The 18,958-nt window shown below is 38.7% G+C and overlaps 1 protein-coding gene across 1 annotated transcript in view; it reads left to right on the plus strand.

Moving 5' to 3' along the window:
* THSD7B (thrombospondin type 1 domain containing 7B) overlaps positions 1-18,958 on the plus strand; it is a 760,956-nt gene that overhangs the window by 654,812 nt on the left and 87,186 nt on the right. Inside the window, exons 15-16 of the mRNA XM_065880761.1 lie at positions 4,477-4,610; positions 12,012-12,162. Of these exons, the coding sequence (XP_065736833.1) occupies positions 4,477-4,610; positions 12,012-12,162 (285 nt within the window). The remainder of the gene's footprint in view (positions 1-4,476; positions 4,611-12,011; positions 12,163-18,958) is intronic.

Raw genomic sequence — 18,958 nt, forward strand, 5'->3', positions numbered from 1 at the left:
AACTGACAAAGGATTAATCTCCAAAATTTACAAGCAGCTCATGCAGCTCAATATCAAAAAAAACAAACAACCCAATCCAAAAATGGGCAGAAGACCTAAATAGACATTTCTCCAAAGAAGATATACAGACTGCCAACAAACACATGAAAGAATCCTCAACATCAATCATTAGAGAAATGCAAATCAAAACTACAATGAGGTATCACCTCACACCAGTCAGAATGGCCATCATCAGAAAATCTAGAAACAATAAATGCTGGAGAGTGTGTGGATAAAAGGGAACACTCTTGCACTGTTGGTGGGAATGTAAATTGATACAGCCACTATGGAGAACAGCATGGAGGTTCCTTAAAAAACTAAAAATAGAACTACCATACGACCCAGCAATGCCACTACTGGGCATATACCCTGAGAAAACCATAATTTAAAAAGAGTCATGTACCACAATGTTCATTGCAGCTCTATTTACAACAGCCAGGACATGAAGGAACCTAAGTGTCCATCAACAGATGAATGGATAAAGAAGATGTGGCACATATATACAATGGAATATTACTCAGCCATAAAAAGAAATGAAATTGAGTTATTTGTCGTGAGGTGGATGGACCTAGAGTCTGTCATACAGAGTGAAGTAAGCCAGAAAGAGAAAAACAAATACTGTATGCTAACACATATATATGGAGTCTAAAAAAAAAATGGTTCTGAAGAACCTAGGAGCAAGATAGGAATAAAGACGTAAATGTAGAGAATGGACTTGAGGACACGGGGAGGGGGAAGGGTAAGCTGGGATGAAGTGAGAGAGTGGCATGGACTTATATATACTACCAAGTGTAAAATAGGTAAACAGATAGCTAGTGGGAAGCAGCCGCATAGCACAGGGAGATCAGCTCAGTGCTTTGTGACCACCTAAACAGGTGGGAAGGAGACGCAAGAGGGAGGAGATATGGGGACATATGTATATGTATAGCTGATTCACTTTGTTATAAAGCAGAAACTAACACAGCATTGTAAAGCAATTATACTCCAATAAAGATGTTAGAAAAACAATTCCCCAATAAAGAAGTAATAAATAGGACTCATTACCAGGAGAATGAAATGTTACTTCTCTCAGAGGATTTAGATTTTTCAGTGGCATTTCTTAGCATCGGTGGCCCTGTTAAACCCTGTTATTTTCTTCCTAATTTGTGCCATTTAGAAATGATTTTCATTTAACTTTCCCATGGCTCATTTTTCTCCTTCAGAACATTTCCGCATGATTCCCCGATAAAGTCAATGCTTTAACACATTTCCATTATGAAACTATAATAAGTGCCAAACAGATACCAGTATGGAATAGCCAGAACATAAAGGACTGACATGAGAAGAAATCGGGCATCTGGGTAGTAAATGTTTATTCTTAATGGCCTGCTGCCTTTTTGCCTCTTGTGGGTGTTTTCGATCCTCTAGGTAAGATTCCTTGCCTGATGAACAAGGTCTCTAAACAAACAGCCCTCACAGTTCTTTAGGGACAGCCTTTCTTTCCCATAACGAAAATCGTCAGGCAGCACCTTTTGCTAATGTAATGATGGCTGTTCTTCACCAAAGCCCCATAATGGAAAGAAAAGGGTTTCATTTTTGTTCCCTCTTATTGTCCTCTGAGCTTTGTAAAACATCTCTTATACATTCCATTTATGAGCCTGTTTTCTCTGGAAAATTAAGTGAGGGTCATTTAGCAATCTGCGCCCCTTCAAAAATCTGTTTCAATTCAACAAATACTGATTGGGCATCACCCCCTCCTCGGAATGTTTTACAAAATGCGGACATCGTAGAAGCATAGTCCCTGGCTTCCTAAGATAAGTTTTGTTCAGGTAGTCATATAAACAGACACTGAGAGTCCGGGTCTGGCTTTGGTCAAAACCAGAAGCGTATTTATGAGTAGAGGGTTCACATTGTTTTTCTCTTGGCATATTCTTTCAGTATGATTTACAGTACAAAGGAGACATTAAGACTAAAGTTAGCAGAAAAGCTCAAGTAGATGAGAGAATAGGAGACACATAGAGAGGAGTCAAGGTGATGACTTCATTGAATGTGTTTCGTCCCCAAGCTCCACACAATGTGGCCCTAATTGCCACCACTGGCCCAGCCTTGCACATGGCACCTGACATTATCATCTGGCTACAAATCTGCTTAAAACTGAAACTCTCACTGAGTACCAAAGACATGCCAACTGGAGTCATGGGAAAGGCCTTGTGGAAGTGGCGGGAGTCAGTTGGACTTTCGATGAAGGTAGGGATTTGTCAGCCAGAAGTGACTAAAATGGCAGACACATTGGGGAAAAAATCAGGTAAATCCATGTGATGGAGAATCTCCTTCAAGAGGTCCCGTTTTTACACCATTATTCAAGAAGGTGGGTCAATATCTCCCTACACAGACCTGCTCCCTGCCTTCCAGTAGCTTGGCGATGAGGTTAGCGACTCTGCTACAGATGTAGATCACTGGGGCATAGAGAATAAAAACAGTAAGCCAATACATGACCAGGTGTTCAAATGTGTATATCAAAGGTACATGCAACTAAACAGTTTTTCATTTTCCATCTGACCTTGGGGCTTTATACGGGAGGGAGGAGGACAGGGTAAGCTCTGCTTAGTATCGAGAGCTTTAGAAAAATAGGTCCATCTCAGAGTCTATACTATCCACTTGCTCTCAGATTCATGCATGGGCTGTGGGAAAAATTACTTTTTTAATTAATTTCTTCATCTCCCCCATTTGTGCAGAGTGCTTTAGCAGACTTTCTTATATCTCATAGGAAAGCCAAAAAGCTTTCTTTAAATTGTCTGATACATACTGAAGTGTTTATAGAACAAAGCTGTAAATTCAGTGACAGCCTAATTTCCATGGTGAAGCTGGGTCAGCTAAACCCTCAACTGTCATGAGCTTCGTTCCCTGGTGTCTCTTAGATTTGGGTCACGTCTTTTCATTTTTATAGATTTTTTTCTCTTACCTTTATGAGTTTTAGGGGGCAGACTTTTTTCCTTTCCAAGTTATTACTTCCTTATTCTAATGTAGGCACTGCTTCTGACCCTTTCATTCCATTCTTGTCAGCATTCACAGCATGAAATGTGATTCTTTTATTACTTAATTCCTTCCTTTCCTCACATCCATTTCCACTTCTATTTTCCCATCTCCTTTCATTTTGCCCTCACATATTTTTCACTTTGCGGTTTCCCTTATTGTTGTATGCTCTACATGAGAGAGCCAAATCGAACCCCACAGTTAAAAATAGTTTCTGACATTATTTGTGATTCCTAAGATGTAGTCTCGCCAATAACCTTTTCTCATCTGATTTCCATCTCACCTGCTGACAGTGCTCCAATCTTGTTTTCTGGTTATCCCATTACATAGTGCTTTCCCTTGCATTTAGTGGAAACTTGCAAGTAATGGTTCTGTTTGGATAGCACAGCCTAGTCATCATTTGCAATTTTATGGAATTGGAAAGGCAAGGGGGAGGAAGGGCATGGGGCTTAAGTCCTTGTTTAAAAGGAAAAGCACTAATTAACTATTTTGGTAATAGGTTGAGTCACTACTCATCGACATGCTACACTAGAGCCATCTTTGTGATCTAGAGTAACGTATCATATGACACAACAATTTTTTTTCTTACCAAGGGAGAACGCTGTGTTCACTATTGAGGAGGAATGTCCTTTAAATTCAGTCTTGAAGAGGCAAACTCAATTGACCACCCAATGGTATAAAATTCCAGGAGAAAATCATCACAAATAAATGCATAGGAAGTAACCTAAGAATTCATTGACTGTATTTGTTTCTACTATAAATCTATATATATTCACAGTTAGTAATCATGCACAGCCTCTAACATGTGTGTGTTTGTCTTGTGTATGTGTGTGTCTGTGTGTTGTAGCTATGCTCTGAAAACACCCTACACATCTCTAAATTCATATAAAGCCACAATGCCCAGAAGGCTAAATGATTGCCTATTAGCATTGATCATTTGGGGACATAAAAAGAAATTTCTGGTGCAAATAATACCACTTTCCTTTTGCATTCTAAGAACCTTATATTCAAGAGTAAATTTGCCTTACCTCTATTTGTGTCAATTGACATTGTGAAGTACATCTGAGAATACAGTATACCATATAATTGAGAGCTGGACCATCTTAATAGATGCTGTGTGAGCTCTTTGAGGAAATGAAAAGGTAATGGAATTCCTGTTCTTGGCGGTAGGTAAGGACTGTCCTTTGTTCTCTTCTGCAAAGGCATGCCATCATATTCTAGTTGATTTCCCCTGTATGTTTCTTTAGGTAAGTCAGTAATTTCAGAGAAGCCAAATATATCTTGCTTTTGGGGAACGCAACTTGGCTATTGGGGCCAGAGTATAGTTCTTGGGTTCTGTTCAGCCGACTTTACTAAAAGACAGGCTATTTTTCCATAACTTGGATAGTGCCACATAATTTTCTTTTCCTTTCCTATTCTTGACAGGTACACGAGGCAGTCCCGTGTTACAGTGAGTGCAATCAGTATTCCTGGGTTGTAGAACACTGGTCTCCATGCAAAATCCACAATGAGCTGAGGTCCCTGCGCTGTGGAGGAGGAATGCAATCTAGGAAAATCAGGTGTGTGGAAATGGAGACACTGGGGAAATGTGGCAGTGGAATTTATATATTTTTATAAAAACAACAGTGTTGCTTATCCAAGTACACTCTGATTTTCACACAATATCCTCTGGCTTTTGGTCATCTTTAAGTATCCCTGGAAGTACATGTGCCTTGAGCTGCCACGTGTACTGTGGGATTCCGTCTGCATCGCAGCCACAATCCTTAACATTGCCTGCAAATGGTATCAGTGGAGAAACCAACTGCATGGAGCACGCCCACATCCCTGCAGTGATACGTGGCCATCACTGCTAACAAATTAGGTGATTCTGACTGTGATGCCATGTCTCTCTTTTGCGCTGTGTTAGTACAATTGATGGGCATTATCTTAATTTTGGATGTCAGTACATTGAAAGGTCAATTTAAGGCCTTTAATAATTTCCACTGTTAGCCTTGGAAACTAATATGAGAATACCTGTGAACAGTAATGATATATTTTAATGTAAAAAGAACACAGCTCTGAAAGAAGTTAGTGAATGCTCAGTTGTTTACTGAGGGAGTTTGTTTAACATTTTTGTTTGGTAAATATAGCAGTGGTGCAAAGGAAACAGCTGGCCTGAGTTCATCGAAAAAGTCTATTTAGAAATGATTTGGGAAGAAAGAAGGATAATTTTATTACCAACTGAGGAAAATAGCAATAAATGTTAGAGAATGAATAAGCAAAAGCCAAAATATTAATCGTAGACAATGATTTAGTATGTAGAATCAAGAAGAAAACCCAGTGTGGTCGACTATTCAGTTGCATGAGCTTAGTGTATCATTTTGCTAGATTTAGGAAGTTCCATTTCAAGTGGACACGCGGTGCCCAAAGCAGGTAACTCCCTATCAAGTTATCTATGAAGTCAGTTGCCAAGGCAGAGCTTACTTCTATGTGTTTATTGTTATTCAACACCAGTGAACTTACTTGATTCAGTAATTCAGTACCCACCAATTCCGAGTCTTACCTAGTCCCAATGTTGCAACATCACTGGTAAGCCTGTTGGAAGAAATAGCTGCTAGCACAATCATAGACGTGCTCCTGATCACCAACCCAGGCAAAGGGCTAATAGACAAATTGTCTTTCCTTCCCTTTGTTCACTGCCTGTTCCCTGGGGGCTAGTTGCTCAGGCCGCCAAACTTGGGCGTCTACCTCTTTTTCTTCAAAATCTGTGTCTCTCTCTCTTTTTTTTTTTTTTTTTGACATCTTTATTGGAGTATAATTGCTTTACAATGGTGTGTTAGTTTCTGCTTTATAACAAAGTGAATCAGTTATACATATACATATGTTCCCATATCTCTTCCCTTTTGCATCTCCCTCCCTCCCACCCTCCCTATCCCACCCCTCTAGGTGGTCACAAAGCACCGAGCTGATCTCCCTGTGCTACGAAGCTGCTTCCTACTACCTATCTATTTTACATTTGGTAGTGTATATATGTCCATGCCTCTCTCTCACTTTGTCACAGCTTACCCTTCCCCCTCCCCATATCCTCAAGTCCATTCTCTAGTAGGTCTGTGTCTTTATTCCCGTCTTACCCCTAGGTTCTTCATGACATTTTTTTTCCTTAGATTCCATATATATGTGTTAGCACATGGTAAATCTGTGTCTCTTACGTCCTATTTTCTCATGGCTTTGAGAAATGATTGACCAGGCTAGCTTATCAAGTAATATGTGTAAATGAGCTGTGGCACTTCTCACTCTCATCCCAGCCTGGCCTCTTAGCAGTATTAAAGCAAAGTCTCAGGAGAGAAAGGAAAGCTTTAAGAGAATAAATTGCTAGTGGCAGAATTGTGGCAGGTTGATTGAGGAAAAACACACTTGAACAAGAGGGCCTTTAAGCCTTGCCTCTCAGCTCAGATGGATGAAGCCTGATATAATAAAAATAACACAACTACTAGATATGTGTTATGGGCTGAATTGTGTCCCCCTGACCCAAATCTATGTATTGAAGTCCTAACCCGCAGTACCTCAAAATGTGGCTGTATTTGGAGACAGGGTCTTTAAAGAGGTAATTAATGTTAAATGAGATCATTGGGGCAGGCTCTAATCCAATCTGACTGATGTCCTTATAAGAGGAGTAGATTAGGACATAGACACAGAGGAAAAAACCATGTGAAAATACAGGTAGAAGGTGGCTATCTACAAGTCAAAGGAGAGAGCCCTCAGAAGAAACCAACCCTGCCAACACCTTGATCTCAGACTTTCAGCCTCAAGCCTTACACGTATGTTGTTTAAGCCACACAGTGTGTGATATTTTGTTATGGCAGCCCTAGCTAACTAACGCAAACTCACTGTGTTACATACTTTATATATATGTGAAGCAGGTTTTCCAGCCATATTGCTTTCCAAACCATTATTGACCTTAATAAAATGGTGTTCTAATGAGTGAAACAGTTGATCCGTTTATCTTTCGTGAAACCTCCAGACTAGAGGACATCTTCATGGTTCATACATGACAGCAATCATTTATGAATTCAAAAAATATTTATGAATATTTGCCTTCTATGTATCAGGCACTGGGGATGCAAAAGTGAACAAAACAAGTTACTGTCCTCTAAGAACTTAGAGCAGCAGGGAAAAAAAATAAATGCATAAAATACTATATAATGGAATGTCTTTGCTATGAAATGCCAAGAAAAAAATAAAATTGGATTGGTGTGATGGAAGCTACTGTTTTGGAGAGGCTGGTCAGCAAAATATTTAAGCAGAGACTTGAAAAATGTGAGAGACTTAAATGAATGTAAAGATCTATATTAAGAGAATTCCGAGGGGAAGGAGTTCCAAAGCAGGAACCTTCTTGGCTTGTTATAACAAGATGGATTACACCACGTCCCATATGGCTGGTGTCAGTACTCAAATTGTATAGTCTTCTAAAATAAGGTTAAAATATATTTTTCTAACAGCATCATGAAGCTATGGGAGGTCTGAGACAGAGTGAATGACATGCTCTTATTTACGTTTGAAAAGGACCTTGCTAGATGGGAGTATAGAGAAGGAATTTTGGGGTGTGTAAGCAGCAGCAGGGATGAAGGTTTGAGTGACATCCCAGAATTCCAGGTGAGAGAGGCTGATGGTTAGACGGGCTTTGTACTAGGGAAGGTGGTGAGGTGGTCACATTTGGACTGTATCTGGAAGGTACAGATGACAGGATTTGCTTATAAAGTGATCGTAGAATGTGGAAGAAAGAGAAGTATCGAAGATGCTTGCTAGGTTTCAGGGCCTGAGCAATCATGAGAATGGTGGTGCCATTTGTTGAGATGAGAAATATTAGAAGCAAATTTGAGAGAGAAAATCAAAAGCTAGCTTTGGAACACAATAAATTTGAGATATTAGCTTTCCAACTGAGAAGGCTTGGAGTGACAGATTGGAGTTCAGAGAGTAATGGGGGTATAAATTAGGCGTCAGCTATAAATCTGAAATATATTTATAAGAAAGAAAGAAATAGCGCCCTGGGGAACACAGATATTCATAGATTAGAGCAAAGGGAAAGATCTTACAAATGAGACTGGGAAAGAGCCAGTCAACTAGAAGGAAGACCAAGAAAATGGGAAGATGAGAGTTTTTCAAAAAAGGAAGAGTAATCAATTGTTTCAAATGGTTCTGAGAAGTTTACTAAGATAAGAATTGGCTATTGAGTTTGGCAAAGGGGACTCTGTTGATGATATGAGTTTTCTCTGGAATGGTAGTAAAAGTGTGATTAAAGTAAGTCCAAGAGGTAATAATGGAGGAAGAGGAGAGAGGGCGTGGAGATAGCAAATATAGACGTGCTTTAAAGCAGTTTTGTCATGAGCCTGAGTGGAAATGAAGGTGATGATCAAAGGGAGATATGGCAAGGAAATCGATGATGCAGGATATGTAACTACAGGGGCATTTTCATTTGGGAACACCTTCAATTTCAGTCTTTTAAGTCTTTACTCTTGTGCTTGTCAGGACCCCTAGAAGATGCTCTTCTTAAATCACATGTGAAACAGATAATCCTAGCAACCAGTATTTGGGAAACCCAATGAAAAAAGGCTGATGTGGTAGACAGAATGATGGCTCCCAAAGATATCCACATTCTAACCCCTGAAATCTGTGAATATGTTACCTTAAATAGCAAAAGATTCTTCACATTTGTGATTAAGTTAAATATCTTGAGATGGAAAGATTAGATTGTCCTGGATCCTCTGGATGGGAACATTTTATTCACCAGCGTCCTTAAAAGTGGATGAGGAGATGGGAAAGGAAAAACAGAAAATGTGACTAAAGAAGCAAGACACAGAGAGATACAAGGCTGCTGACTTTGAAAACAGAGAAAGGGGCCATGGCCCCAAGGCATGTGGGTGGCTTCTAGAACATGAAAGAGGTAAGGAGACGATTCTCCTCTAGAGCCTCCAGAAAGGAATGCAGCTCTGCCAGAGCACTGACGTTAGCCTAGTGAGTTCCATGTTGGATTTCTGTACTACAGAACTGAAAAATAATAAATGTGCATTGTTTAAGTCACTAAGGTAGTAGTCATTCTTTTCAGTATGTTAACTTCTCCTTAAACCCTGTTTTCAATATGATGTTCCCATCCTTAATTGGGCCATGTGTTCTCTAATCCAAAGACCTGTGTCGTGAACCTTTCCAGATAATAAACCTTCAGTTACCTGCAGGGGCAGGGCTGGGGCCATCACCTAGCTTTGGGAATTGGGGAATTGGGATTTGAGAGCTTAGGTACTTCTTAAACACACTTTCAATAAATCCTCCAGTTTTTCTACCTCACCTTCATTCACATTTCCAAAGGTAAATGCCTGAATTTTCCATGTGTTCTGATGTGTAAATGGAGTGACTTTCTTTCTTTTCCCTTGAAGGCTTAGTAATCAGTTTTCTGGGTGTGCTAAGTCAGTTACCACTAGCCCATGTATTTTCCATTGTTGCCTTTGTCCTCTCCCATGTTCTTTGTCCTTGTAGGATTCTGCCTTACCCTCCCTCCTTTTTTTTGTTTTGTTAGTCTTTTTGTAACAAAATCCTTTACTATTGTCTTTGTGGCTTATTGGGAGTGAACAAAGACTAATGCATATGTTCACCTGGACACCATTGACCAGAAGTATTACCTTTTCTTTTTCAGTGAAATCATAGAAGAACATCAGCTGAGAGTGTGAAGGCAAGAAGGAAAGCAATTTTCAGCTTTTAAGTTTGCCCAGGGAAAGACATTAAAGCCATTTCGTGGTCCCTCCTTCCACTATTGACTGTTACCACAAAAGAAATTAAAGTCCGTAGATGACTCTGTACCTTGCCTCCCTATATTAGAAGGCACGACATTTTCTCTCCTTTCACCATCCTCTGTTAACCTGCTTTATACAATATCTAAGTTTGTATTACTTAGCACCTCATAAAGTTTATTTTATTTTGCACCAGCTGATAGACTACTTTGCAGTTTTCCTGAATCAAAAAAAGAATATTGTTTGTATAAAAGAAACTCAGGATGTATAGGGTAATTCATTCCAGCATAGCATGATTTGGGGAGCACCAAAAGCTCTCCAGCACAGCCCTCTTAAAATGCTTATTCCTTGGCTGCGGCTTTCTGTCAGAAATTACCAGATTAGTAAATGGCACCATTCAGCTCATCATCATTGTCATTTTCACCTTTACCTTGACCATTATCACTGGAAGAAGAAGGGATCTTGTCCCCATTTTTTTTTTTCAGTTCTGTACCCCAGCACCCAAGTAAGGGCATGGTGCAGAGTAAGCCGCTCAAAATATTTATGAAATGAATCATTATTAATAAATATCTTTGTATCCCAACACCTAGCAAAAGAGGCTTATATATAGCAAGTCTTTATTAAACATTTTTGAGAAAATAATTTAAATATGAGCTTGTAATTGGGATATGATATAAATGCAGAGAAATGCCCACAGCATAGGGTACAGCTCCATGAATTTTCACAACACAAACTCACCTGTGTAACCAACCCAGAGGCCAAGACACAAAGTATTACCAGGACTACCTAAGCCCCTAGGTATCAACCAGTCCACCAAGCGTAACTGCTATTCTGTCTTCTGACACCATAGATGAGTATTGCCTATTTCTAACTTTCTATGAATGGAACCATGCAGACTATACTCTTTTGTGTCCAGCTTCTTTTGTTCAACATTATGGTTGTGAGCTCCATTCATACAACAGTAGTTTATGAATTCTCATTACTTTATAGCATTTAATTCAATGAGTTTATCACAATATATTTCTCTGTTTTACCGTGGCTGAATAAATATTGTAGATATTCTACTGTTGATTCTAGTTCGGTTGATTATAAATAGTGGTGCTATGAACGTTTTCAGGCAGGTTTTATTTTTTGGGGGGTGGTCCACATTTGTACACGTTTCTCTTGTGTATATAAATAGAAGTGAAATTGTTGGGTTACATAGTATATATATGTTTAGATTTAGTAGATACTGCCAACTAGTTTGCCAAAGCATTTATGCTCCAACCAGCAGAGTGAGAAGAGCTACAATTGCTCCACGTTCTTGCCAGCCCTTGATATTTACCATGGTTTTGATTTAAGCCGTTCTGGCAGGTATATAGTAGTATAACACTTTGGTTTTAATTTGATTGAATCAATAACATGATTTATCTCATCTTCATCAGCACTTATCTCAGAGCAATTACAATACGTGCATCTCTATAGCATGTGCTCAATTGCCGCATGAAAATGCTTGCTAATTGCCCTTTGGTTTATGCTACGAAAATTCCTTACTGAAATGCAGAAAATACCTGAAAGAAAAATATGTTCAATTATTTTTTGCATAACTTTGCTATGACCTTAATTGTACTAAACAAAAACTAGGGAAGCTTAGATGCTCTGAAAGAGAAGTCTAGGAAAGGTCTAAGAGAGTCACGGGAACTGTGAAAGGTCTAGTTATTACAAAGTGATGGATTTATTCAGAGGAGCGTCTTCAAGATTTGTTACAATTAAAAAAAAAAGGGCTTCCCTGGTGGCGCAGTGGTTGAGAGTCCACCTGCCGATGCAGGGGACACGGGTTCGTGCCCCGGTCCGGGAAGATCCCACGTGCCGCGGAGCGGCTGGGCCCGTGAGCCGTGGCCACTGAGCCTGTGCGTCCGGAGCCTGTGCTCCGCAATGGGAGAGGCCACGGCAGTAGATAGTTCTATTTAGATGGAGAGTTCTTCAAAGATGACAATTGTCCCTTGTCTTCTGCTTTGCCGAATAAAGGGCTCTGCCCTGAGTTATCACTCAATAAAGCTAGACTGGCTGAGAAAGGATTTTTTTTTTTCCTGGTTTCTCTGCTGCTCTTATTTTATGTTTTACTATCTCTGAGGGGTAAGTAATTACGATACATCACAGCTATTTTAAATTTACTTCCCACTGTTTTAAGCGATCAAGCTATCTCGTGATCTTGCTTTGCAGATGCGTGAATGCTGCCGATGGTGAAGGGGGAGCAGTGGATAACAGCCTTTGCAACCAGGATGAAATTCCCTCAGAAACCCAGTCTTGCTCTCTTCTGTGTCCCAGTGAATGTGTCATGTCTGAGTGGGGACCTTGGAGCAAATGCCCACAGGTAATTTCTTTTCCCTTGTCAGTGGCCTAATCCTCCAGGGCTGCCATCACTTTTGTTCTCTGCACTTTCACAGTGCTGCTCTCCAAAGCATTCTTCTCATAACATGGGAAAATAATTTTGCCTAAGAAAGAAAAAAAAAAATTTCAGCAAGTGAAACTGAGCAATTTAAAATGCCAGTGCTTCCTTTAAGGCCTTTATCCTGGGAACACGAACAAGGAAAATGAGCCTGTAATGATCACACTAGGATTCGAATGCACGCCCATTGTTAAAGGGGCTTCTTTGGTACCAAAATGATCCTCATTATAATCTGTTGGTTCTAATCCATTTTTACCCTTGCAGAATCAATATATCTAAGTAGCTTAACTCCACTGTGTGATTTAGCTTCCGTTAGTGATGATCTGTTTTTGCCTTGTGCTATTTTCCCAAAATGAGGTGTTCTTTTGCCATGGTCTTCTTCCAAAGCTGACCAAAAAAACACTTTTTTTTTAAAAGTCTAAAGCACTTGCCTTTTTCCTCTTTTTTTTTTTTCAAAAAAAAAAATGGAAGCATAAGAGGAGTATGATAAAATATTCTTCATGTAGTGTGGTTCGACTTAATAATCTCAGAAGATAACGTTGGATATTTTAGACTTAACCTTTCTGCCTAAAAAGCTAAAAAACAAAATGAAGATGAGGAGCATATTTTATGGCTCCAAATGTTGGGAAGGAAAGAATTAGGATACTTTGATTTCAGTGGTGATACTGACAATTTATGGAGAGATTGTGGAAATCTTTGTATGAAAATGGAAAATATTTTTTTAGATTTTATTGAAGTGTAGTTGATTTACAATGTTGTGTTAATTTCTTCTGTACAGAAAAGTGACTCAGTTATACATATGTTTTTTTTCATATTCTTTTCCATTATGGTTTGTCACAGAATATTGAATATAGTTCCCTATGCTGTACGGTAGAACCTTGTTGTTTATTCATCCTATATGTAACAGTTTGCCTTTGCTAATCCCAAACTACCAATCCATCCCTCCCCTGTCCCCCTCCCCCTTGGCAACCACAGGTCTGTTCTCTATATCTGTGAATCTGTTTTTGTTTCACAGATATGTTGATTTGTATCATATTTTAGATTCCACATATAAGTGATATCATATGGTATTTGTCTTTCTCTTTCTGACTTACTTCGCTTAGTATGATCATCTCTAGTTGCATCCATGTTGCTACAAATGGCATTATTTCATTCTTTTTGATGGCTGAGTAATATTCCATTGTATATATATATATATATATATATATATATATATATATATATATATATACACCATACCTTCTTTATCCATTCTTCTGTTGATGGACATGTAGATTGTTTCCATGTCTTGGCTATTGTAAATAGTGCTGCTATGAACATAGGGGTGCATGTATCTTTTCAAATTATAGTTTTATCTGGGTATATGCCCATGAGTGGGATTTTTGGATCATATGGCAACTCCATATTTTTAGTTTTTTGCGGAAACTCCATACTGTTTTCCATAGTAGCTGCACCAATTTACATTCCCACCAACAGTGTAGGAGGGTTCCCTTTTCTCCACACCCTCTCCAGCATTTGTTATTTGTAGACTTTTTAATGGTGGCCATTCTGACCGGTGTGAGGTGGTAACTCACTGTAGTTCTGATGTTCATTTCTGTAATGATTAGTGGTGTTGAGCCTCTTTTCATGTGCCTATTTGCCACCTGTATGTCTTCTTTGGAGAAATGTCTAGGTCTTCTGCCCATTTTTTTTGATTAGGTTGTTCGTTTTGTTGTTGTTGAGTTGTATGAGCCATTAGTATATTTTGGAAATTAAGCCCTTGTCAGTTGCATTGTTTGCAAATATTGTCTCCCATTCCACATTCTGTAGGTTGTCTTTTCACTTTGTTTATGGTTACCTTTGCTGTGCAAAAGCTTGTAAGTCTGATTGGGTCCCATTTGTTTATTTTTGTTTTTATTTCTATTGCCTTGGGAGAGTAACCTAATAAAACTTTGGCATGATTTACGTCAGAGAATGTTTTGCCTGGAAAATATTTTTGAAGTTAGTTAATACCTTATATTTGCAGTTTTTAATTGTTGATTCCTTATTAATTATTGAAAATTTATCTTTGATGTTTCTATAATTCTATTCCTGAAAGGGATTTTCCTTGTCCTTTGGGGATAGGACAATACAGTATTAAGATAAAGAGGGGGCTTCCCTGGTGGTGCAGTGGTTGAGAGTCCGCCTGCCGATGCAGGGGACACGGGTTCATGCCCCGGTCTGGGAAGATCCCACATGCCACGGAGCGGCTGGGCCCGTGAGCCATGGCCGTTGAGCCTGCACATCCGGAGCCTGTGCTCCGCAACGGGAGAGGCCACAACAGTGAGAGGCCTGCGTACCGCAAAAAAAAAAAAAAAAAAAAGATAAAGAGGCACCAATAAAGGATAATTTGTAGGAGTGGAATGCTCGTCCTACTAAGTCACTTATTTTGTGTATAACTTGAATATAATGAGAGTTCACATTTCATGAGGACTTATTTTGTGCAAGGCATGTGTAAGAATGATTCCCTTTAGCTCTTGCAATAATCCTGCTAAGTATATCCTGTTACCAGTCCCATTGGACAGCTGAAGAAACTGATTCTCAGAAAGGCTAAGTAGCTTTCACAAAGTTTCACATTTACACATTGCTGGAGCTGGGGATGAGCTGTATTCTGTCTGATGGAGCCAGTGCCTTTGATCTCACATTCTTGGCTCACTTATCTTAGAAGAATTAAGGTAGATTTAGACTCACTACTTCTCTTTCTTCAAGTTGCAACATTTATTTTAAGAACAGCTAGTTGTTTGAGCTGTCTGTATGATTATTCCATGACTGAGGACATACATTCACACTTTAGAAGGTGTGACAGCATATACTCTTTATTAATCAACTTGCAGAAGAATTAGCAACCTGAACAAGTTTAATTAATTGCAGAGGTCATTACCTTCGTCGCTTCTTTTTTTCTAATTTGCTCACAGAAGACTCCATCAAGCTGTAATCACTTTGCCATGAAAACGTTGCCCCCTTAAGTCAAGGTATCTGGCCACTGAGCTAACATATTTGTCTTGGGAGCATTTTATACAATGTTGTGATGGCCCTGGCATTCTGTGTTTGCTTCTTCAGGTTTCTTGGAGGCAATTTTCTTTAAGGTCTGCTTCTCTAAACATAATCACTTTATTTTTGGAGTGTTTAGAAATTGGAGCTAGAGAGAATATTTTAACTTCCTTTCATGTGTCTGGAGGATGACACAGACAGTCACTTGCCTGTCAGCATGAAGTGAGAAGGTTGTTTTTTAAACTGCTTATATTCCTTCTTTGTTACATAGTAATAATAATAGCTCTGACAACAACAACAACACTGTCATTGAGCACATCTTATGGAACTGACACCATGCTGAAGTTTCATAACTACACTTTGCTAAGATGTTAGAACACTTATCCACGGTCACTCAGGTCTCTCCGACCACAATGGCCTCGTTCTTTCTCAGATGCACCCTGCTCTCAAGTGTAAATAAAGACTTTAGAATGGGGGAAACAAAAAGAGGTAATCAGGACTCATGCCTGAGTGTCTTCTCTATCTCCAGATATGTTGCATCATTTTAATAAATGGCAGCATCTTGGCATAATGCCCCAACATCACGGGTACTTAAGTGGTGCTTGATGGTGATCATGGTCACGATTATAGCAAAGTTAGCAAGCTGGATCTGCGTGCCTGAAGTTTAATTAGCACTTCAGTGTGCATTTCCTGAGAAAAAAGGAAACAATTATTGTATAATTGTGTGGATTCATGGATTCTAAATATTGGCCATTATTTTACCAAGTTCTCCTTGATAGTCTGCAGTGTGACATATGTTAATGAAACCAATTCACTGTTATTTTTTCTTCTTTTTCTTCCCAGGACGGTTATTTAGAGCCAAACGCATAAACAAACAAAAAAATAAGTTCCAAAAAAACCCACCAGTATTTCTGAGACAAAAATATGTTTCTGTTATATATCCACAAAATGCTCTGAAATTTATATTTTGATTTAGCTATAAAAACGTTATTTATTGTGAAATAAGCTTACTAATGTTTTTAAACATGGTTAAGTAAATAGATTTGGCAGTTAATGAAAAGAAACTCAGCAAAACCAATTAACTAATTAAAACTATTTCTTGAATTCCTGTATGTGTCCTACCCTCTGAGGCCAAACATGTCTACCAGAGTATCAGTACATCGAGGGGTTTACAGCTCTCAGTATCTTTTATAAATACGTACTGTAGCAAAGGATTCAGTAGTCACACAGTGTTCCCTAATAAGATGGTAGGCACTATATAAAGTAATTAAAAATAGACTTTTCTAACCTCTGGGTCAATGATTTTCATACAGATCCTCTGCCCCAGCCCGGAAATTCCGAGTCAGCATGCCTGGGGTGGTTCCCATGAATTTCCATGTCTAACAACTTTCCAGGTGATGCTGATTCTGCTATTCTGGAAACACCTTTCCACTCACAAGGCTTTTGGTCATTACCTCTAAGTCATGTTATTTCTCAGTCTCATTTGAATTAAATTTTTTGGCATAATCCTACTTATTCATTTTTGGGGGAACTGGCATTTTTAAAATTTATTTTCTTCCACGTTTATTGAGGTATAATGGACATACAACACTGTATCAGTTTAGGGTATACAGCATAATGATTTGACTTATATGCATCATGAAATGATTACCGCAGTATGTTTAGTGAACATCTATCATCTCGTCTACCTAGAACATTAAAGAAATAGAAAAATATTTCCTCTTGTGATGAGAACTCTTAGGATTACTCTCTTAACAACTTTCATATGTAACAGACAGCCATGTTAATTACATGCATTGTGTTGTACATTACATCCCTGGTACATACTTACCTTATAACTGGAAGTTTGTACCTCTTGACTGCCTTCCTCCAGTTCCCTCTCCCCCCACCCCCGCCTCTGCTAACCACAAAGCTGATCTCTTTCTCTGTGAGTTTGTTCGTTTCTGAAGTATAATTGACCTACGAAACTTTGTAAGTTTCTGTCACACAACATGCTTCAGTTGAATACTGAATAAGCACCTAGCATTATGTGGAAACTTAGCTTATATTTATAGATGCTTTCCACCTGCCAGACAAGGTACTTAGCACTTTCTTATCTCACTTAATCTGCATAATGTGAGTATGAAATAGATACTATTATCCCCACAATGTATAGATGAGGAAACTGAGTCTCAGAGAAATTAGTAACCTCTTGCTTTTAAAGAGCAGGAAGAGGCACAGTGACTATATAAGCACAGGAGACCGTATACCCTCCTACCCACTGCAAAAGAAATAGAAGCCACACTTCCTGTAAACTTGTAGTCTCCTTTTCTGGTTTACGTGGTTATTATATTTGTGAAGGAAGATATTTCTAAATTGAACAGTCTACTTCATTTGAATAGTCTGCCAAAGAAGGAAGGGAAGGGAGTCATGACAGAGGGTGTGAGCTAATGCCCTGAAATACTTGCTGGCTATGTGATTGGGGCCAAGTTACTTACACTTCTAAGTTGTAGGTTCCTTATCATAAAAATAAGGATAATTACAACTGTTTTTCCTGATTGCTTAAGGATTAGAGATAATATCTATAAAAGGAATAGCACAGGTTTGTTTAAAAAAAAAAAAGAGGAAGCGGGAGGTGAAGGAGGAAGAAGAAGCAAATCACAGTTCCTCCTTACATTGTTTATAATGTCAGGAAACAGAAGAAACCTTCCCCCACACAAAATGAGTTAACACTTGGTCTTACAGAAATAAAATGTCACCTTCTTTGCTGAAAAATGACTTATGCCTAATTTAATAGTGGTCCCCAAAAGCAAGGCATCCGAATGACAACTCTGAATGGATGGGTTACTGCACGTACAGTAGCTGCCAATTGCCGATTATAACGAAAAGGAAACAAGACAGAGGCAGTAAAAATTGGAATGGGACCATTTTAACTGTCCTGGGAAGAACTGGAGACTATAAATGGATCAAGCAGAAACAAACACAATTCAAAGCAGAATTTGAAGAAAATGGAAAACTATGTGTTTCACTTATTTTCATGTTCTGTTTTTTTTCTTGTTCCCATAAGATACACACACACACATCAATATGTATGTATATTTTTTGACTCCAATATGCTCACTTCTGTAGAATGCTTTAATGTGAAAGGAAGCTTCTGGAATTATACATATAAAACCTTTTGAAATAGTGTTCACTCTCTACAGGCATGTGTGTATAAGTATACATGTGTATGTATCTACATATATGTATAAGTACATATATGTATATATTTAATAGTTCATTGTTTATTACCCAATATTCCTCTTTAATCTACCTAATGTTTTCCAGTTTTTATTCCTTATCCTTCATACTTCAAAATTATGCTGATGAGTATTCACAGAATCTTCAGGAGAGGTTTATACATTTCTGAATTCACAAACTTCTCAGACCCTGGCACATCTGAAGGGATACATGGTTCTCTTTATTTATGATACCAACCCCGACAGAAAATCTCCATTGAGAATTAAAGAGTTCCTATTTATGATTCTCCTTGGAGGCTTGGCAAAGAAATTTCTTAAACAATTGTATCGATAAGAAGCAGCAAGGAGGGTCTTGGAGATGAATTTCCAAGCTGCTATATACTTTACAGAAGGAAGCCTGCACAAACCCTCTCCAGAAAGATGACTTAAGTTTAGCAAACGTATTTGAACTTCAGTTGATTCACTCTCAGCTGAATGCATCAAAGGCTGGCTAG

The sequence above is a fragment of the Phocoena phocoena genome, chromosome 7 (assembly GCF_963924675.1).
Source record: "Phocoena phocoena chromosome 7, mPhoPho1.1, whole genome shotgun sequence".
Taxonomy (NCBI): Eukaryota; Metazoa; Chordata; class Mammalia; order Artiodactyla; family Phocoenidae; genus Phocoena; species Phocoena phocoena.